This window comes from Saccopteryx bilineata, chromosome 3 (assembly GCF_036850765.1).
Source record: "Saccopteryx bilineata isolate mSacBil1 chromosome 3, mSacBil1_pri_phased_curated, whole genome shotgun sequence".
In the NCBI taxonomy this organism is placed as follows: Eukaryota; Metazoa; Chordata; class Mammalia; order Chiroptera; family Emballonuridae; genus Saccopteryx; species Saccopteryx bilineata.
In genome coordinates, this window is record NC_089492.1 from 100373343 (window position 1) to 100394104 (window position 20762).

At 52.6% G+C, this 20762-nt stretch overlaps 2 protein-coding genes across 8 annotated transcripts in view; one reads left to right on the top strand and one right to left on the bottom strand.

Moving 5' to 3' along the window:
- ABCG5 (ATP binding cassette subfamily G member 5) overlaps nucleotides 1-3187 on the bottom strand; it is a 30930-nt gene extending 27743 nt beyond the window's left edge. For 2 of the 5 annotated variants that reach the window (XM_066267012.1, XM_066267010.1), the window contains exons 1-2: nucleotides 3058-3187; nucleotides 180-323 (exon numbers count right to left, since the gene is read on the bottom strand). In XM_066267012.1, the coding sequence (XP_066123109.1) occupies nucleotides 180-323; nucleotides 3058-3101 (188 nt within the window). In that variant the 5' untranslated portion in view covers nucleotides 3102-3187. Of the gene's footprint in view, nucleotides 1-179; nucleotides 617-3057 lie in introns of those variants that run through there. The other 3 variants (XM_066267014.1, XM_066267013.1, XM_066267015.1) reach the window with 3 other exon arrangements.
- ABCG8 (ATP binding cassette subfamily G member 8) lies at nucleotides 541-19616 on the top strand. Of its 3 annotated transcripts, none has more exons than XM_066267017.1 (13): nucleotides 541-781; nucleotides 5513-5614; nucleotides 7497-7647; nucleotides 10437-10675; nucleotides 11163-11295; nucleotides 11400-11669; nucleotides 14198-14360; nucleotides 14449-14529; nucleotides 15769-15968; nucleotides 16412-16488; nucleotides 17183-17450; nucleotides 18384-18511; nucleotides 18599-19616. In XM_066267017.1, exons 1-13 carry the CDS (start codon nucleotides 713-715, stop codon nucleotides 18734-18736), a joined length of 2019 nt encoding a protein of 672 aa, XP_066123114.1. In that variant the 5' UTR covers nucleotides 541-712; the 3' UTR covers nucleotides 18737-19616. The 3 variants fall into 3 exon arrangements, with proteins under 3 accessions (XP_066123114.1, XP_066123115.1, XP_066123113.1); XM_066267018.1 differs by having other exon boundaries at nucleotides 581-781; nucleotides 17168-17450; XM_066267016.1 differs by lacking the exon at nucleotides 541-781 and having other exon boundaries at nucleotides 5520-5637; nucleotides 17168-17450.
- The last annotated feature ends 1146 nt before the right edge of the window (nucleotides 19617-20762 follow it).

The window sequence follows — 20762 nt, forward strand, 5'->3', positions numbered from 1 at the left end:
CCCCAGGCCCTCTCCATCCACATCAAACAGGTCAAACACAAGGGGGACTCATGGGAAGGGGCGAGGGGCGAAGGAGCAGGAGGCAGAGCTCAGGGGCTGTATTTGGCATACATCCCTGCTAGGGAGGAAGCCAGCAGAGGGGTGAGCAGCACTGTCATCTTGGGCCGTGCCCGCCTTACCTGACGGTGTAGGAGGCATGGAGGATGCCCAGGCTGTGTTGAGGCTTGGACACGGCTGCAGGAACCTGTTCTGACAAGCTCTGGGAGCCTTTGCTTATCTGGAGTCCTGAGGACCCCACAGGGAGTTCACTCATGGTCAAGAGGCTGCAAAGACAGGAGAATTTTCTGATGCCTGACCCTCCCTGGAGTTGTCTCAGCTGAGGAGGCAGCAGCAGACCGCCCTGCCTGCTCCTCACCGGCCTTGGAGTCCTTCCTCAGGCCTTCCCAGCAGCAGGGCAGGGTTTGGTCACCGCAGCCATTATCTGATGTACCTTTAGCCAGCGTGTGTATATTGTCTTGGCAGTGGGCAGGACACACATTCTGTGTTTGTGGGAAGGTTTGCCAAAGTGGAATGCTGGGAGACAGACGGGAGCTCATCAAATGAGGGCCAGAGGTTGCTCGGCTCTGGGACAGAAAGGAAACATTGGCACTGGCAGGTGGCAGCTCAGGTTCAAAGGAATCAGCAGCAAAGAACACAGACACTGTTGGGCCCCATGGCTGAGACATCCGCATCCCCGGAGGACGGAGGGCTGTGGACCAAGGCTGCTCCTCAGGATGCCTCGGTGAGCGATGGGGAGACACCCCCGTCCCGGTGGGTGGGGGTGAACCGGACCCTGTGTCCTCCCTCAGCAACCTTCTGCCCTCACTGAGCCCCAGGGACCGAGACTGTGGCAGCAGGACTCTGTTTCCTGGGCAACAAAGGGCTGAAGGAGGCAGACCCAGGGGTCAGGAGCTGGTGCTCCAAGGTCATTTCCTGCCCCGAGATGTGCTTCTATAGAGAACTGATGTTCTTGCTGGTGACCCAGGCTGACCCAGCCTTTTACAACTGAGACTCCATCACAGAAATGTGCCCACACACGGCAAGGACTCTGCAGCGTCTCCTTCGCCTGGGTGGCTGTGAGCGCAGAATCTCAGTGGCAGTAAACTGATGAGACAGGATGGCGGGTGACGTTTCTGGGTACATCAGAATTTACGTTCAGAATATGCCTACAGCAGGCAAATGTAAGATCCCAGAGAGAGCTGGAAAGAATAGACGGCATCCAGGGGCCAAGAGGTTGGGGGCCAAGGGTTCTGCCCCCATTGTACAAGAGAAACATTTACTGCAAAAGGGCCTTTGACTAAATGTGGGGTGTGGGCGGGGTCTGAAGCAGGAGGCTCACTGGGAAGGTTGAAAGGAAACAGATCCCCCCCCTCCAGCCTTGCCTCCCCAACCCCTACCTTTCTGTGTTTGCCTGCTCTGGGGAGTGGGGAGGGCACGACAAGGCTCACTGAGGACTCCACACGCAGCAGGGAAGGCCACAGGCCACCTGGGCTGGCCTTGAGTTGCTGACTGCAGTCAGGCCCGAGGCATCCACCATTCCTGTGAGCTCTGAAGCTACAGCAAATGACCCGCCTGCTCTGGGAACACCCCACGGGCGATCCCCACCAGGAATGACTCCCGGGAGCCAGGAAGGCAATGCTCACAGCCTGAGTAGGATGTAAACTCAGTACTAGCTGCCTTTCTGCCCAGAAGGTCTGACAGCTCAGCCAGCACGGCTTGGGAGGCAAAGAACTGCCTGAAGCCCACACCCTGGAGTGCACGCAGGGGTGCCAGCCTTTCCAGTTCTGCTCTCTCCAATCTTGTTACTCAAGGTGGCAAGAGAACCAGAACACAGGGCTGCATTTCATACATCTAGATATTGGAAAGTTATTAACCAAGCTAAGATCTGATAAATAAAACTAGTTCCTATCCTCTTACCTTCTTATACCTTCCCCACACCTGGAATGCCAGATGTAAATGTGAAACTCTAGGACTCCTTGGAGGGGCCACTAGAATGTGCTAGCATGGGGAAACCAGCTTGCAGCCCAAAACACAACCTGTCCCCCTTCACCACTCACCCCCAGCTCCACGTGTGACCTCACACACCCTTCCCGCCCACCCACATTCCGTATACACTCTCCACAGACAAAGGCCCCTCTGGCCTGGGGTGCCCAGCTGGGCAGTACTGAGGATGGGCCTGGAACAAAGTTCACACAGACCCTGAGAGTGGGCTTGCAGCCATCCGCACCAGAAATTTTGGGGATCTGGGAACCTGGCGTGGCAAGTGCCCTGAGCCCACGGAGTCCTCAGTCCATGTGCAGGATCATGACCAGAGGTGGGAGAGAGGGGCCCAGGCCTCAGGGCAGAGATGTGTGAGGTCTGATCTGGACATTTTAGAAAAGTCTTGGGCTCCTCGCCTCATCCAAGAACAAGCTCTGTGTGAGTTCTCAGGCATGAGTTCTCAGCACGTCACTACTTGTCCTGGGCACGGGCTCCTTGTCTTAGAACCAGGGCCTTGTGCTCTGTGCTCCCTGTTTCCTTCCTCTTTATGCTTCTGACTCATGAATGTGATCAGGAGTTAATAGAAGGAGAAATTACAGGGTAGCCCAGCAGGAGCCGACCTGGTTACCTACAAATAAATCTACTTTTGCTTTTTTGGGTGTCACCTGTCAGAAATCCAAGTGATGTTCTGACAGTCATACTGATTAAGATGTCAGCTGAATAGATATTTAAGTATTTGAAAAATACAGAGAGTTTGTCAAAACCTCAGGAAGACTCTAACATATCCTTCCTGGGAGCCAAGGAAAATATTTCCAAATGGAACAGAAGCCATAGATCTTCTTCTGAAAGCTGTGCTCCCGAAGGCGCCGTCCCTTGATGGTGGTTGGGCTCTGGGCTGCCCCAGCCTGCCCAGGGGGAGGGGCAGGGGAAGCCGAGGAGCAGGGAGCACGTGCCTGTCCCTTCCTTTCCCCTCTCTCTGTCCTGAGGCCTCTTTCCTCCTAATTCCACACCCTCCACCTCCTCAGACCACCCACCTACCTGGAGAGTGGAAGCCCTCCATGCTCCAAATCACTTTCACACATTGCTCCAGGTTCCAAAATGTCCAACTTCCCTTTCTCAGCAGCCCCACCCCCTTCAGGAAGTCTAACCTGGGAAGAGACAAGTGTTTGTTTGCAGAAGCAATTTCTGAGCTAACTCTTATCTTGTACCCATTGACTAATATCCTTCCTGCAAGCATTTGCTGTTTAAAAACAAACAAACAAATAGGATGCATATTAGCCCAAATGAGTCTCTCAGCAATTGATAGAATTTCTGATAATTTAACAAGATTAATGGTAAAACCAGGCAATGCAAGTGCTGGTGGTGGAGGTGGCAAGTGAGGGTCAGGGCTGCTGGGGCCCCCAGCTTTCTGATCTGCTCTCGGTCTTCCCAGGGGGCCCCTCTCCACCACTTACCTCCACCACCTCCACCTGGGGTCCAGTAGGTGTTCTCCTCACTGGGCAGCTCTCTCAGTTTGAAAACATATTTTGAAATATTTCAGACAATTCAGTTTAAAGACTAGTGAACCCGCATGTACTCAACACTAACTGCCAAGAGCTCTGAAGGCCCACCCTAGCCCCTCCCCATCCCTAGGTATCTGCCTCTGTTCCCCAAAGGTAGCACTTCTGCTGAATTAGTCTTTCCCACATTTTTCTGTATCATTTAGGATCTTTATGGTAATAGCTCTAGCATTAAACAAGGTAAGTAGCGATGGTCTGCTGTCCCCATACTCTCTCAGAAGTCCGGGGCCTCCTCACAGTGGGCCTGCAGCTGACTGTCACCTGTACTTATCTCTGTCCACCTCCATTGCTCTGGAATGTTCTTTCCAAGAACCTCTCACCTTCACTATTACATGGAGGCTGTGACAAAGACTGTGGGGTGTTATTTTCACATAAATCCTAAGTCATGTTATTTTCCCATGCAGCCCATTGTTTTTACATCATGAAAATGAACCCTGCCCTGGCCGGTTGGCTCAGCGGTAGAGCGTCGGCCTAGCGTGCGGAGGACCCGGGTTCGATTCCCGGCCAGGGCACACAGGAGAAGCGCCTATTTGCTTCTCCACCCCTCCGCCGCACTTTCCTCTCTGTCTCTCTCTTCCCCTCCCGCAGCCAAGGCTCCATTGGAGCAAAGATGGCCCCGGGCGCTGGGGATGGCTCTGTGGCCTCTGCCTCAGGCGCTAGAGTGGCTCTGGTCACAACATGGCGACACCCAGGATGGGCAGAGCATCGCCCCCTGGTGGGCAGAGCGTTGCCCCATGGTGGGCGTGCTGGGTGGATCCCGGTTGGGCGCATGCGGGAGTCTGTCTGACTGTCTCTCCCTGTTTCCAGCTTCCAGAAAAATGCAAAAAAAAAGAAAAGAAAAAGAAAATGAACCCTGAGTGGATGCTGGAGGTCAGCCTGCCTCTATGCCTGGCCTGTCTGGCCCCAGCCTGACCACCTGTCTTACCCACTGAAACCTAAGCTTCTCAAAGACTGTCCTTTTCACTGTCATGGTTTCATGCTAGATTGATCGACCGATCGATTGATTGATTGAAGGAATGCATTGGGTGGGAAAGGCGTCTCTGAGGGAAGACAACCAGAGTCAACAGAAACTCATTCATGAAGATGTGCTTTTCTCTGCACTATAGAAATGGGAAAAAAATTTGAATGCATTAAAAAACTGAAATTTTACTAGGCAGGTATTTTTTATAGGCCTCAACGAGTAAATGATTGAATTGATAAATAGAAGGAATTCAGATCTGCAGATGATTAATATCATTCAAAGGTATCAGCTGATGCCACAAAACATTGATTCTTTTGATGTGCATTCAAATATAGCACCACTCCCACAAAAATAGCAACAAGGTGAAGGAGGAAGAAGAGAAGGGACTTTCTTTGAAATCTCCCAACAGCATTTTGAATAGCCTTGTTGTGCAAAACTCCTAGTCAAAATAAGATGCAAGTTTTCTAAGGATGGTGTCTTCACAAACATTGAGCATTAGCTTGTTGACCAGCCGTTTTCCTCTCACTTGCTGGGTATGTCAAGTCTATTTGGCATCAGGAGATACTGAGAGGAAGTTCAAGGCCAGTGCCCCGCCCCCCCACTCACTCCCCCCCCCCTCAGGTTTTCCCAGAACACAGAGGGTCACAGGCTCCCTCCAGTGCAGAGACTAGAGCCTGTCCACCATAGCACCAGCCATGGTTCCCCCTCCGCCAGCCAGCCGCTGAGGTTTCTGGGGCAGGAGCTGCCCTGGGGGGAGCCCCAAAGCTCTCTCTGCAGGGAACAGCAGATGTGCCCTCATCGAAGCTTGTTTCCTCAGAGCTCTTGGATTCTACCTTCCCAAACCCATGTCTTGCCAGTTTGGGATGTCAACCACCCTAGCTGCTGCTGTCACCGTCGGGTGTCCCCCTCTGCTTTCTCCTGCGTCTTCTGCAGCTTCTGAAGGAGCCCCTCGCCTTGTCCTGTCTCCCTGCAGGGCCTCCAGGACAGCTTGTTCTCTTCCGAAAGCGACAACAGTCTGTACTTCACCTACAGTGGCCAATCTAACACCCTGGAGGTCCGAGGCCTCAACTACCAGGTAGAGGCACACCTAAGAACAAGGTGGGGAGATAGGGCAGGGAAGGCCCAACCAGCCCTCGGTGGGAGGGAAGGGGCCCTCTGCTCCCACAGACCGCCCGTCCACGCTGTTCCCCCCACGATGGGTGCGAGCACCATGGAGACTTCCTTCAGCTCCACTATTACAGCCACAGGTTTCGAGGCATCAATAGAGGAGACCTTTGTTAAAACATGAAGCAAATTGTGCGAACCTGTGGGGTTAAAGTCTCTAAAACTCTTTATTCACTTTCTAATTTGAAATAATTTTAGATTTTAGAAAAACTTGCAACAGTTGTAGAGTTCCCATTACCCTTTGTCCCTCCCACTCTCCCTGATGTTAGCATCTTGCTAACTCACAGCACTGGTACCAAACTAAGACATTAACAATGTTAGGTACAATGCTAGTAACTAAACTACAGACTTTATGTAGATTTATTATTATTTTTTTTTTTGTAAAATGTACTGTCACTGGAGCTAATAAAACATTAAGAGTTCAAGTGCCTTTTGAGGGCTGTCAGGAATTCAAAACCTGGTCAGATTCAAAACCTCTATTTTGGCCCTGGCCTGTTTGTTCTGTGGATAGTGTCAGCCTGGTGATGGACTTCCTGGGTTTGGTCCCCCGTCATGGCACACAAGAGAAGCGACCGTCTGCTTCTCGCTCCCTCCCTCTCTCCCTTCTCTCCCTCTTCTTCTCCCACAACCAGGGGCTCAACTGGTCCGAACATTGGCCCTGGGTGCTAAGGATAGCTCGGCTGGTCCAAGTGCATCAGTCTCAGGCATTGAAGATAGATGGTTGATTCAAGCATTGGCCCCAGATGGGGGTGGCCGGGTGGATCCTCTCTGCTCACTTAAAAAAAAAAACCTATAGCCCTGGCTGGTTGGCTCAGCGGTAGAGCGTCAGCCTGGCGTGCGGGGGACCCGGGTTTGATTCCCGGCCAGGGCACATAGGAGAAGCGCCCATTTGCTTCTCCACCCACCCCGTCCTTCCTCTCTGTCTCTCTCTTCCCCTCCCGCAGCCAAGGCTCCATTGGAGCAAAGATGGCCCGGGCGCTGGGGATGGCTCCTTGGCCTCTGCCCCAGGCGCTAGAGTGGCTCTGGTCGCGGCAGAGCGACGCCCTGGAGGGGCAGAGCATCGCCCCCTGGTGGGCAGAGCGTTGCCCCTGGTGGGCGTGCCGGGTGGATCCCGGTCGGGCGCATGCAGGAGTCTGTCTGACTGTCTCTCCCCGTTTCCAGCTTCAAAATAAGAAGAAAAAGAAAATAAAAATAAAAAAGATTAAAAAAAAATCTATTTCCCACAACTCCCCATGGACACAGGCCAGGTGGGATGTGGTGGGGCCTGGGAGGGTGAAACTCCGAGGCCCTATTCTGCCGGCCTGTGGGGCTGAGTTAGGACAAGCCAATGATCCATGCCACCACCTTCCTCTGCACTGCCACCTGCTAGCTATATGACCGTGAGCAAGCTACTAACTGCTCTGAGCTTTATCTGCAGAACAGGGATCATAATCATACCCATGTAAAAGGTTTGCAATGAAGATTAAAAATGAGATCGTGCAAATAAACTGACGAATACAATGCCTCACACAGTAAACTTTTGGTAAATTATTAGTAAATCACTATTAATATTGAGTGAAGACATCATTTAACTTCACGTTGTAGTTTTATTTCTGTCCTGCTGGTGCACATGTTTTCCGCGTGTTACCTTCAGACTTGGAACTGGCAGCTTCAGGTTCTCAGCGTGGTGGGCTCCAGCCCCCGTGTTCGGTGGACCCCTGGGGGAGCCCCTCAGGAGGATGTGGGCTGAACAGAAGTTACTGAAACTCCTGAGCCATTCGGCTCTCTGAGGAACCTCTGATGTCTCCCCACAGGTGGACATGGCCTCCCAGGTGCCTTGGTTTGAGCAGCTGGCTCAGTTCAAGATGCCTTGGACATCTCACAAGGACTCTTGTGAGCTGGGCATCCAGAGCCTGAGCTTCAAAGTGAGGAGCGGGCAGATGCTGGCCATCATAGGGAACTCAGGTACCGCTGAGGGCAAAGAGCGGGGCCGCGGGGGGCAGAATGGTCCCTTGGACAAATGAATGCTTCTCAGAACCCCTGACTGACTAGTAGAATACTCTAGCAGAGTGTTTGACAGCACAGGTTCTGGGTCAGACAGGCCTGGGTTCAAATCTCTGCCCCTCTGTTTACAGCTCTCGGGTAGTTGCTGAGAACCGTTGGGGTGTGCCTCCTGAAGCTGCAGCCAGAGCTTCTTAACACCTGGACTGAGACCAGGCAAAACCCTTTCCAGGGTCATCCGGCGGCTTCAGAAGTGAATGTCCTTTTCAGGGGGCTCCTCCTCCACAGGAGCGTTCATGGTTCCCCCACAGTCAGATTCCCGGTTATGGTCAGGCAGCGGGTAGACACAGCCCCTCCGCGTCTGAGCGCAACCTCCCACCATCTGCGCGGATCCAGACCCTTGGAGTGCCTAATGGTCCCTTCCACAGGCCGGGCTGGCTACTGCAGAACACAGGGCTGAGAGGGGGGCTAGAGAATAGTGTTCATTCCTGTCATTGTCTCCTACCTTTCCTTCTCCTTGCCTCTTTGGAAGCATCTTCAGAAGAGCCCTCAATCTTTCTAGTGATCTCCTTCCGCCCGCCCGGCCCCACACACAACCTAAGGACATACATTTCATGCAGACCCAGAACTAGAACTTTGGTCTCCTGATTATAATCTCAGATAAAGGCATTTCTCCCTTACATAGTGTTAGAGATAGCACTTTATACCTTTTAATTAATCATTTCCAGAAGGACAGATTACTCAACTTTTTGAACATCATCTCCAAATTTTTACAATCTTTGGATAGGGAAGTTCTGTTTATTGCCCAACCAAAGATCAAACGTGTCTAAATGTACTTTGTAACTGGAACAACCCCCAGGTCAAGTCCTACCTGCTTTTGGCCCTGTCCCTGCAAGTCTGATCTAAACAAGAAAAAAGTAGATATAGGCCAATTTTATTTTTGTTTCTCACTGCGGGTGGCTTTTCTTGTTTTGTCTGCTTTCTCTTCATGAATTAAACATCGAGGAGACACATGGGCCCTTAACAGGTGCTTCCACAAAGCCTGAGAGTCATGATGGTTAATCCTTGCTACACACAGCCCGATAACTGTTAGCATTCCTGATTTGTGGCTGAGGAAAGTGAGGTTTGGAGAGGTGACACTGAGCCCTCTCCAGGGCCTTTGACCCTGGGCTCGGTGTGTTTAGCTTCAGGTTTATTTCGCTGAAATGATTAAGATGATTCCTCAGAAAGATTTATCAATAATACTTCCTGTGACTTACTCCACTCAAACACACAAAAAAAGTCTGGCTGTCATTAAAAAATAAAATAAATAGAACAGCCCCAGGCATTTTATCTTCTTCTATAGAATCAGCAGTGCGGAAGCTGTGTGTTCTCCAATGAGTGAGTTTACTGCTTTGGAGATTCCAGCCATTTTATGGGGGTCTTGAATGCCAGGTGTTTTCTCTAGGTTCATGAGGGTCTCCCCAGTCGCTAGAAAGGCCACCTACTCCTCTTTAAAGTTTTGTTTAGGAAATGTGGTCTTTCTCCTCCCTGATTGGGAATCCCACTATCCCTGTGAATATTGGCAAAGTCCCCTGTGCTCCCAGAGCCGGGAGTGATATTCAAGGCTGAGCAAGGCCCAGGGCAGAGGCCACCTCTCTGGTTTCTCTCCTGGCTATTTTGTGTCTCCTAAGCTCTCGGGACCTTAAAGGAGGTCCACCCAAGAGATAGGGTGCAGGTCCCTTTCTACCGTGGAAACTCATGATCCCTATGCAGACATTTCCCTGCGGAAGCTTCTTGATTTTTGTTTATGCACGGGGGCCGTAGGGCTGCCTGCAGGAGGCACTGGCTGCGGCAAGGAGTTGTTCCATGATGTGTACTGGCATGTTCCTTGTTTGGAAACAACTTGAAAAATTTGCTCTCTACGAGAAATGTATAGTAAGGAAACCAAAACCCCACCTGGGGGGGAATGGACAGAGCTCTTTCCAGCTTGTTTGCAAGAAGGTGTTCCCAGAAGCCCAGTTCCCTTTCACAGCTTAGTGGGCCATCAAAGAAAGTGCTTTCTGGAATCCTGCTGCAATCTGACACTTACTTCCCCAGATCGATCACAGTCACTGGTGTTAATTTGTGTACAATGGACTGTTTGTCTTTAGAGAGAGTAAGAAGGATCACTGACAAAAATTAGAACATGTAAAAGGTGGAAACTCCGAACACATGAACACGGTGCTGTAGTTTTTAAATCATTTCCACATCTATTACCTCTCTCTTTTTTTTCCTCCCTTATTTCTGAAAATAGACTCACTTCTGCATTTTTAAAAGACACCCTATTAATTTTCCAAATTAGTCCTTCCCACAAAGCCAGCTTCTGAGCCAAACGAGTTGAATGATGAAATGTTGCCGGCATATCTGCCGGCCCGAAATCGTTAAGCTCCCTGGTGCAGTTAACACCAGGCTTGCCCCCGAAGGAGGGGGCGCGCACTCCAGGCACAGGCAGGTCTGGGGCCGTCAGACTCCACCCTTCTCCTGTCGTTCAGCCGCTGGCGGACCTGGCCTCACCCCGGCATCAGTGTGCCTCCAGCACCCTGATGGGTACTCAAGCCGTTTGTGGGTGAAGGCTCAGAGCTCCAGCTGCTGGGGCTGCCTCCTCCAGGGCTGGGTGCTGCGCCCCTTCCCTGGGGACCGGCCACTTCTGCGAGGACAGAGCAGTGCAGGGTGGCTCCCCGGCTGGCCCCCGCAGGACCCTGACCTCAGGGACGTCTCCGGTGGCTTCGCAGGTTGTGGTAGAGCCTCTTTGCTGGATGTGATCACTGGGCGAGGACACGGTGGCAAAATTAAGTCAGGCGAAATCTGGATCAACGGGCAGCCCAGCACACCCCAGCTGGTGAGGAAGTCTGTGGCCCACGTGCGCCAGCACGACCAGCTGCTCCCCAACCTGACTGTCCGCGAGACCCTGGCTTTTGTTGCCCAGCTGCGCCTGCCCAGAACCTGCTCCCGGGCCCAGCGTGACAAGAGGGTAACTCACTGACCCCGGTGACCCCAAGAAGCCACGACATCCTTCCCCTCGGGGGCCCTCCCTCCCTGCCATCGGGCCCAGCCACCCACCCATCTGGGAAAGTCCACCCACCGTGTGCTCAGCCCAGCCCTTCAGTCGTCCCTGAAAGCCCTGTGGCCCTCTGTGGGCCATCTCGGCCCCGTTGGTTCCCTTTATGGCAGGTGACAAAATGTGTGATGAGTATGTGTTTACTTGTTTTGTGGTCCCCCGCGTGGGCAGGGAGCCTGTCTTGCCCCCAGACAGGCCACGTTGCCCATACCTGGTGTGGTAGGTGGAAGCGCTCAGGGTGTGTGGGCGGAACCGGGAACAACCTGCGCATCAGGGAAACGAAGGCTGGAGCTTTAAACCCACCCGGAGGAGCAGGTGTTTTATACTTCGGTGCAAAATAGGCCTGGCCCCGAGCGCGGCCCCGGAGGTGGCCTCTGACCCCTGCTCCTGCCGTCCTCAGGTGGACGATGTGATCGCGGAGCTGCGGCTGCGGCAGTGTGCCAACACGCGCGTGGGGAACGCCTACGTGCGGGGCGTGTCGGGGGGCGAGCGGCGGAGAGTCAGCATCGGGGTGCAGCTCCTGTGGAACCCCGGTGAGGGCTGGGGTGCCGGGCGGGCAGGGGGGCCTGTGTCGCCCACCTGGCCTGGTCCAGCCGGAGTCCTGCTGACTTACCTGGGTCCTCTCTCCGTCGGGAAGGCATCCTCATTCTGGATGAGCCCACCTCTGGCCTCGACAGCTTCACGGCCCACAACCTGGTGAAAACCCTGTCCAGGCTGGCCAAAGGCAACAGGCTGGTGCTCATCTCCCTCCACCAGCCTCGGTCAGACATCTTCAGGCTGTTTGACTTGGTCCTTCTGATGACATCTGGCACCACCATCTACTTGGGGGCAGCCCAGCACATGGTCCAGTATTTCACGGCGGTTGGCTACCCCTGTCCTCGCTACAGCAACCCCGCTGACTTCTACGGTGAGCCAGCCAGGCCCGTGGCCCGGTGCACGGGGCGCCCAGAGCCTGGTGGGGAGGTTCCGGAAAGCAGGGCCGAGGATAAGGGTGGGCTCAGTGGCTGGAGATGTGGTCTGTTGGCCAAGCAGCAAATGCTAGAAATAAGGGCATGAAAAAAACAGCTTCTGACCTAGCCACCCTGTGTGCACAATAGAGAAAAACCGGAAGGGATATACTCAGAGAGAGTTTGGGTTAATTTCTAGAATTGTGGTCTTTATTCACACTCTGTGTGTGGAAACAGAATATTTGAGATTGGGAAACCTCCAGGGAATGTAAAAGCTGTACCCACAGAATCAGGGTGCCCAGGGCACAGTCCAGCTCACGGCCTTTTTGGTGGTCTTGGCCGGTGCATCTTTAGATTTGAAAATTGCTGTCAGCCCAGAGATGCTTCTCTGCGTAGGGCCCTGAGCCCTCAGCAAGTGGCCCTCAGTGGAAACGTGGACACTATCTTCCTTCCTGTGGGGACAGCTGCCTTTCCAGGTGCCTGCCCTGAAAGCAGGTGCCTGGACTCTGAGTGCTGGGACCCACGGTGGCTGCTGGACAGGCCTCACTCACAGCTGTACCAGGGCTGGGGGCAGCAGTGGCTACGGCTTGTCCCACACGTGCCTGGCGCCCCAGCCTTGCTCCCAGGACAGCCTGGTGTAGCAAGGGGCTCACCATAAATATGATGACAGGGACCATCTCCTTGAAGGCAGACACTGGACCCTACGCACCACACCACAAGAGGGTGTCCTGTTGACCCTTTCAGCCGTGCCAGGCCAAGGTCATCTCCAGCCATACAAATAAGATAGGAATCCAAAGAGTTAAACCCCTTACACAGCCATAGGTACAAGGCTGGGGTTCCCAGCCAGTGCGCCAGCCCCCACCCCGACTCCTGGCCCTGCTGTCCACGCCATCCACCCTGCTGTCCACGCTGTCCACCCTGCATCCGCCCTCCCACCCTCCCCTCAGCGGACAGGCACCCGCTCCACCTGCCAGCCCTCACCCTGTGCACTGACACTGCGTGACCTCACACAGAAGTCACCCTCCCTCCCTGCGCTCCGGTGCCAGCCTGGCTTCCTGCCAGTGTGTCATCCGTAGGCCAGCCGTTCCCAGATAAGGGGGCAGAGGGCACCTGCCAACCTGGCCACCAGGAGGAACTGCAGTAACCCCAGAGTGGGGTTACCAGAAGTCAAATGCCTATAACAGACCTGAAAAAAGCGTTCTTTTTATTTTTTATTATCTTTTTTTTTGGTGGGGGCTCTTTCTTGCCTATAAGCTCTGGGGCAGGTGACCCTCACCATCTGGGGTGCAGGGCCTGGTGGTGCCCGAGAGCCCGGCATCCTGAGCTGCAGTCCTGCACACTGAGGAGGGGACATGTTGCAACTTACAAGACCCTCCTAGACATTATTTTGCCCTAAGATGTGCCATGAAAATGGGAGGGAAGCAGCAGAGGGGTTAAGAGTGACCCCTAGCCAAGGGAGGAATGGAGGGGGCGACCCCCTAAGGCCTGGGGGAGGCTGGGCTAGGAAGGCCCTGACTGACCGGGCCAGTGTGCCTCTCTCTGAGCCTGTAGGAGGAGACTCCAGGTGTCCCCAGTGGCTGACGTGGAGGTGGGAGGGGGTCAGCTGTTTCTCCAACTTGTCATGCTGGCTCCTTCCCCTGTGGGCAGTGAGAATTTTATTTATAGTTGCTGGGTCCCTGGGTCCCTTCAGCTAAAACATTCTTCCCATTTGGGCCGGCTGCTTGAAAAACCAAATTACTGCCTGACCTGTGGTGGCACAGTGGATAAAGTGTCGACCTGGAAATGCTGAGGTCGCCGGTTCGAAACCCTGGGCTTGCCTGGTCAAGGCACATATGGGAGTTGATGCTTCCAGCTCCTCCCCCCTGTCTCTCTCTCCTCTCTCTCTCCGTCTTTCTCTCTCTCCTGTCTAAAATGAAAAAAAAAAAAAAAAAAAAAATTAAAAAAAAAAAAAAACCAAATTACTTACAGTGAGAACTAGAACTTCCAGGAGTCCAGACTGCTCAACTGCTCTCTCGCCAGCACACCTGGGCAGCACACCTGGGCAATGCACCTGGGAGGCTGAGTCCTCATCGCAAGCTGCTTGGACAGCTAGAGCTGGAGCCAGGGCATAGCTGCAGTGGCGGCCTTTGGATCTGAAGCTCCAGTGCCTCCTTCTCTGTCCTGAGGATGTCCCTGTCATGAGCCTGGGTGGGGACTGGGTTCGCACCCACAGGCCCTCCTCTATGCCCCCTTGTTGACCCACCAGCCTTGCCCTGAGGCAGGCTGTTGTAGTTGTGGCCTGGCCTGGCCTGGCAGGGTGGAGCTAGCCCCAGTCAGCTCTCGGCCCCTCTCTGCTCTAACCATCACTTCATGATCCACTTGGAGGGTGAGGAGCAGGCCGAGAGCCCCCGAGGGCCGACCAGCAACATGTTCTGGCCTTGTACTGACTCCTCACCTGTGAGCATGTACAGGGACAGGTCACCCACGACCCCACATCCTCTGCTTCCAGTGGACCTGACCAGCATAGACAGGCAGAGCAGAGAGCAGGAGGTGGCCACCAGGGAGAAAGCGCAGTCGCTTGCAGTCTTGTTTCGGGAAAAAGTGCGTGCCTTTGATGACTTCCTGTGGAGAGCAGAGGCCAAGGAGCCAGGTGTGGGCACTTGTTCCAAGAGGTGAGGCGGGCCGGGTGGCTTGGGGTGGAGAGCACCCTCTGGAAAGTGCCATCCTCACGTTCCCATGACACTCTCTCCGTCTTGACAGCCTGGCCCCAAGGGACACCGACCACCTCCCGACTCCCATCAAGTTTCCCGGCCCCGTGCAGCAGTTTACCACACTGATCCGGTAATTATCTGCCATTTCACATCCCCCCCCCCCCCACACACACACACACAGCTGAATGTCTGTTGTATCAACTCAAGCCTTTTCTATCTAAAGTGAATTTAAAAGGTAAATCATTTGGAAAAAACCCAGCACACTGAGATTGGCCCCAGCTCTCCCTTGTGATACAAAGCATCCCTGTTACTTTTATTCTTTAAACAAAATCAGTATATCCTCACTGGCCAGACGATCCTAGAAATCAAGTAGGATCCTCAGGAAAAATTCAGACAATAGAGGGGAACCCCAAGTGGAAAGGGAAGGTTCCCCATCACACCAGCTCCCAGAGGAAAACGGACCCAGGTTTTGGTGTGTCTTTCTAAGATGTTTCCATGCACATAAACATGTTAAAACATAAGTAGGATTATGCTCTACATATTATTCTTTGTTCTGGAGTTTTTGTATATTGTTTTTGTTCCATAATCATTTGGGGGTTTTTTTTTGGGGGGGGGTGATGCCAGTGGCCGAGGCCAGGCAGGTCCACATTGGATTCCGGCAGACAGTAGAGAAACTACAGAGCCAGAAAGCATTGGGCCATTCCCGTTTGACAGTCTCCCAATGGCAGATGAGCCAAGAGGCAGGGAAACCGCTTCTCAGGCAAACAAACAGCAAAACAGACCCTCACAGTGGAGGGCAGGCAATCCTCAGTCCTCCCTGAGTGCAAGCACCTGCAGCCTTACATAGACTATACACACGTGCTCACGCAGTAATCAGGCCAGTGCCAGCGAGTAAGCCTAACACCGCGGTTTTCCCAGTGGGGTGGGGGTGGATACGTAGAATAGCACCTCTGCCTCTCACGTGGTCAGGTCTTCCTCAGCATTCCAGTCGAGCTGTGACTCATTTACCCACAGAGTCTATATTGATGGCCCGATTCCTAGGCTCTGACTATTACAAGTAATTATAGCCAACATCCTTGAACATATCTCTTTACATAACTGATTAGTTATTTCCTCAGAATGACTTCTTTAGGTAAAATCTCAAGGCAGATACACCTACGATAAAAGTAACACAATCATTTACTGAGTGTCTCCCGTGAGACAGATGCTTTCATCAGTGTGTTCATCTGACAACACACAGACACTCTGGGAAGTGTGTCTGTGATTTTACAGATGAGAAAAATGAGGCTCACGGAGATGAATGACATGGACAAGGTCACAGGATGGGTGTATGTCATTCCCTTGGCACCTCTTTCTTTTGTTTTTAAAGTCGTCAGATTTCTAATGATTTTCGAGACCTACCCACCCTCCTCATCCATGGGGCGGAGGCCTGCCTGATGTCGCTGATCATCGGGTTCCTCTATTATGGCCACGGGGCCATCAAGCTCTCCTTCATGGACACAGCGGCCCTCTTGTTCATGATCGGAGCTCTAATCCCTTTCAACGTGATCCTGGATGTCATTGCCAAATGTGAGTGTCCCCAGCTCCCCGTGACCCAGAGGTGCAAGAGCCAGAACACACAGTGTCGGCCACCCTCTGCACTGGCCCAAAGCCAACTCATGTTGCTCTGGCTCCCAGGGAAAACAGGTTTACTGAATAATGTCACTAGGATTGTGAAATAAAAGACGATAATTGTTTTCAAAGTTCAAGCCTTAATACTAGTATGCAAATGAAGCAAATTACCAAGGAGTTATAGGCATTCCTCTCCTGGCAGGATTTATACTTGACAGCAATGTACAAGTCACAGAATTACATCTAAATCAGGATGGTCGTGCTCTGCCTCTTTTTTTTTTTTTTTTTTTAAATAAGACATTTAGGCCATAAACTACTTTTAATTGTACTATGACAGACTGAAAAACAGAACCGCTTCAAATTACTTTCATGTTTCATTCTCCTCTTCTCCCCTTTCGTAGGTCACTCGGAGAGAGCCATGCTCTACTACGAGCTAGAAGACGGGATGTACACTGCTGGCCCGTACTTCTTTGCCAAGGTGACTGGTCAGGGCTAGGAGCAAGTGCCCCCCACCCGGGTGGAGGGTAGGGCAGAGAAACCTGCACCGCGCTGGACAGACGCTATAGAGAAGCATTTTGCTGAACCAGGGGGCCATCACATCTGTGGTTAGAGATGCCCCACTCCCCAGGGGAGTTTCAGAGACATTGATAGATTGTTTTAAAACACCAGGAGGCCAGGGCTGTGGGCTAGAAATGACACTTTTCTGGTCAGCAGAAACCTAAAAAAGAAAAGGTGGGAAACATCTAGCATACTTTATCTCTCCAGTCCCTCCATGCCCCTGGAGCAGGTCTGGCAGGTGTCGCAGTTCTCATTGCAAGGAGGCGGAGGCTCGGAGAAGTTAGGTGGCTGTCTCAAGGCCACACCTGTCTGTCTCCAGGTCTGGGCGGGCGGGGTGGGGAAACGAAACCCGATCTAATGAGAGCAGATCCCCACTGCCTCCCTGGGGCAGCTGCTCGAACCCGCCCCAGAGGGAGCACAGGGCATTTGCAGGGGGAAGCCAGCAGAGAGCCCAGGCTCTAGGGTCCCACACGCCCTCACCCACCTGCTGCAGCCCGATGATCACCGGGAGGGAAGGCTGGCATTGCGGGGGACTGCTCTCTTTGGGCCTTTATAAAGAATAGTGGCAAATGAAGGCGTTGGCTCCACATCCTTGCAAGGGCTGCTCTTTGCAGATCCTAGGGGAGCTTCCGGAGCACTGTGCCTACATCCTCATCTATGGGATGCCCACCTACTGGCTGGCCAGCCTGCACCCGAGCCCCGAGCCCTTCCTGCTGCACTTCCTGCTGCTGTGGCTGGTGGTCTTCTGCTGCAGGACCATGGCTCTGTGCGCTGCCGCCCTGCTCCCCACCTTCCACATGTCCTCTTTCTTCGGCAATGCTCTCTACAACTCCTTCTACCTGACTGGGGGCTTCATGATAAGCCTGAACAACCTGTGGACAGGTAAGGCCTGTTCCCCTCACCTGGTCAAGCTTTTTGAGGCCTTCTGTGGCTTAAGCCTGCTTTGACCTAGAGATGAGAACTTATCATTTAGGTCCAATTCAAAAAGCATGTGCCCTGGCCAGCTGTTCTGCATGCAAAGGGAATAACTGCACAAGAGGGTGTAGATGGCACTTTTTTATAAACCCCAGCTGACACCTGGAAGTCATCTTTGACTCTCTCTCACCCTCCACAGCACCAGTGAGCCAGGTCATTTCTGCCTTCCAAGTCTTTCTGAAATGTCCCATTGCCTTGTCCCCCAGCTCTGGTCAATCATGAGACCTAGGGCTGAGACAGCAGCCTGGTCTCTGTATCCGGGTCCCTCCCTGTCCCTCTCAACCCTGCCCAGGCAGAGAGATTGCTAAGTGCCAATTCCTGGGGAGGGGCGGCTGCTCGGTCCCTGCCGCCTCCCCCAGCCCCTCTGAGGTCCCACATCGCACACTGCACGCCTCCTCTCTGCAAGGGCACCGTTCCCCCGTTCCCCACCCCCCTCGGCTCCTCTTTCTGCCAGGCCTTTCCTGACTGCCCCCCCCCCGGCAGGGTTCAGACCCCCCCCCCACAATCATCCTTCCACAGGCTCAGGACACACACTCAGAAGTCTCAGGTTTGGGGCGGCCCGACAGCTCTGGAAGGCTGAGAATGTGCTGGGAGGGACACCTAATTCCTCTCTAGAGTCGTACAGACCAACATGGGTGACCCGGCAGCCACTCGCCACCCTCACCCCCACGCTAGTCCATGCCCCAAGCAGCCCCTTCTCCCTTTGCCCTATCCTCTCCCTGCTCCTTCAGGGAACTTGCCTCCCCAAGGGCAGAGCCACCCACGACCCTTTCTCCAGGCATGCTTTGCAAGGAGCAAAGAGTTAGCTCGTATGGATAATGCGACTCTCACTGTCCTCAGTGCCTGCGTGGATTTCCAACCTGTCCTTCCTCCGATGGTGTTTTGAAGGGCTGATGCAGATTCAGTTTAAAGGGCAAATTTACCACTTGGCAGTCGGCAACCTCACCATCCCTATCCCGGGAGACAAAGTAAGTAGCCGAGGCCTTGGGCTCCTAGTACAGAGAGCACCCATCTGAACATCATCTTAGTGAGCTCACTGATGTCTATGTCCCCAGATCCTCAACTCTATGCACCTGGACTCGTACCCACTCTACGCCATCTACTTAATCCTCATCGGCATCAGTGTGGGCTTCATGGCCCTGTACTATGTGTCCTTAAAGTTCATCAAACAGAAATCAAGTCAAGACTGGTGATTCATGCCCAGACTCCTGCCTGCTGGGGGGACTTGAGCAGAGCCTTCCACTGCACTCCCGTGCTCCCAAGGAGCCCCTTCTGGGGCATGAAGAGGACAGTGAACACAAGTTGCACGGCTACATCTGGCCCACAGTGCTGCAGTGGCACAAACTGGCCACAGGATGGCAGTAGAATAAAGACAGTAGAAAGGAAATTTCTCATCACTGCACGGAGCCTAAAATGACTGGAATGTGAAAACCATACTTGGGATACCTACAATGTTGATAATTTATTTCTTTTTGATATGTATTTATATAGGCAACTCAATATAGGATGGGACCAAATTAAGTAGGAATCAAGTAAATAGGACATGCATGAATTGATAGGCCCTAGAGGGCCTGACCAGGCTGTGGTGCAGTGGCCAGAACATTGGCCTGGGATGCAGAGGAATCAGGTTTGAAACCCCGGCGGCGTCAGCTTGAGCGCGGGATCATAGACATGACTCCATGGTCACTGGCTTAAGCCCAAGGTCACTGGCCTGAGCAAGGGGTCACTGGCTCTGCTGGACAACCCCCCCTCCGGGTCAAGGCACATATGAGAAAGCAATCAATGAACAACTAAGGTGCTGCAATGAAGAATTGATGCTTCTCATTTCTTTTCCTTCTCCTGTCTCTGTCTCTCTCGCTAAAAAAAATAATAATAAAAAAATTGATAGGTCCCAGAGGAAGAAAGGCCAATAGCTAGTGGGATATTTGGTCTCATCTTCCAGAGTCCCCAAACTCTGTTAGGCCATTCTCAATACAAAAATCGACCTAAAGAGTGGGATGCTATCCCTTCTCTCTGTGGGGGTCATGTGTTCCACAAACCAAACTGAACAATTAAAAATTTATTGAACATCTACTCTTGGCATTTTGGTATATTGGTGTTTTTGTTTGTTTTTTAATGGTAAGTGCTTTAAGAATTCATGATCTGAGCCAGGTTTAGTACAAAACACTGTATGTGGGTGACATTTACCTCAATAACTTTTGTGGTGGGGTAGGTAGTATCCTGTTTTATAGATGAGGAAACTGAGGCACAAACAAGTTTAGTATGCCAAGTAAGGTCACGTAGCTACTATGTGATGGAGTCATATGGGGGTCAGAAAAGCCTTTTAACCTTTAGCAGTTAAAGGGCAGAAGGCAAGGCTTGCGCCACTGTAAGGCTGGAACCCAGGAAGTTTCCAGAAGGTGAGGGTTTTACAGAGGCCGTGTCAGCTCAGCTAGTTCTCTTGTAGTTGCATCCTACTGGCCCCAGATGGGTCTCAGGACCAGCCTTGAACAGTGACCAGGATGTGGGACGGAACAGGCCCAGGTCTCATGCTTCATGTCTGAGCATTAAGGACCATTTGACCCAAAACAGGAGTACAGAGAGCAGCGAGGAGATTGATCCCAAAAGAAAACCAGAGCCTGGAACCAAAAGATGGGGGAGGTGGGTGTTTAGGAGGCAAACAGTGTTCACCACAGGTTCCCTCGGCCCTTGGGACTTCGAGTGCGGACCCCTGGCTGGCAGCACGGGCCTCCCCTGGGAACTGGTTAGCAGGCAGGATCTCAGGCCCTCCTCTGCCCACTGAGTCAGAATCTGCATTTTAAGAAGATCTCTGGGTGATCCGTATGCATGTTGGAGTTTGAGCAACAGTGTCCTTATCCAATACGCCCATCAAACTTAGGACGTTTGCACCGCCACATAATAACATTGCACATTTACATTGCCACCATCTGACAGGTAGACCCGATTCAAGATTCACTAATCACTGTGACAGTGTCCTTCATGGCAAAAGGACCCAGATCCGGAACAAGTGTTGGGTCTAGTTGTCAATTCTCTTTGGTCTTCTTAAGTTTACAACAATCCTCAAATTTCCTCGACTTTCCTCACCTTGACACATAAAGATCTTACAGAGTAGCCCTCAATTTGAATTTGTCTAGTACATTTTCATGATTAATTTGAGGTCACGTACTTTTGGTGGGCATATCACAGAAGCGATGCGTTCTTCTCACTGCGGTATTCAGT

Excerpts from the sequence above, each read along its gene's own strand:
- ABCG8 (XM_066267018.1), top strand. The coding sequence starts at position 713 with ATGGCTGAGACATCCGCATCCCCGGAGGACGGAGGGCTGTGGACCAAG. Across the intron at positions 14,530-15,768 it reads CAGTTTACCACACTGATCCG|TCGTCAGATTTCTAATGATT; the intron begins GTAATTATCTGC and ends TTGTTTTTAAAG. Across the intron at positions 17,451-18,383 it reads CCTGAACAACCTGTGGACAG|TGCCTGCGTGGATTTCCAAC; the intron begins GTAAGGCCTGTT and ends CACTGTCCTCAG.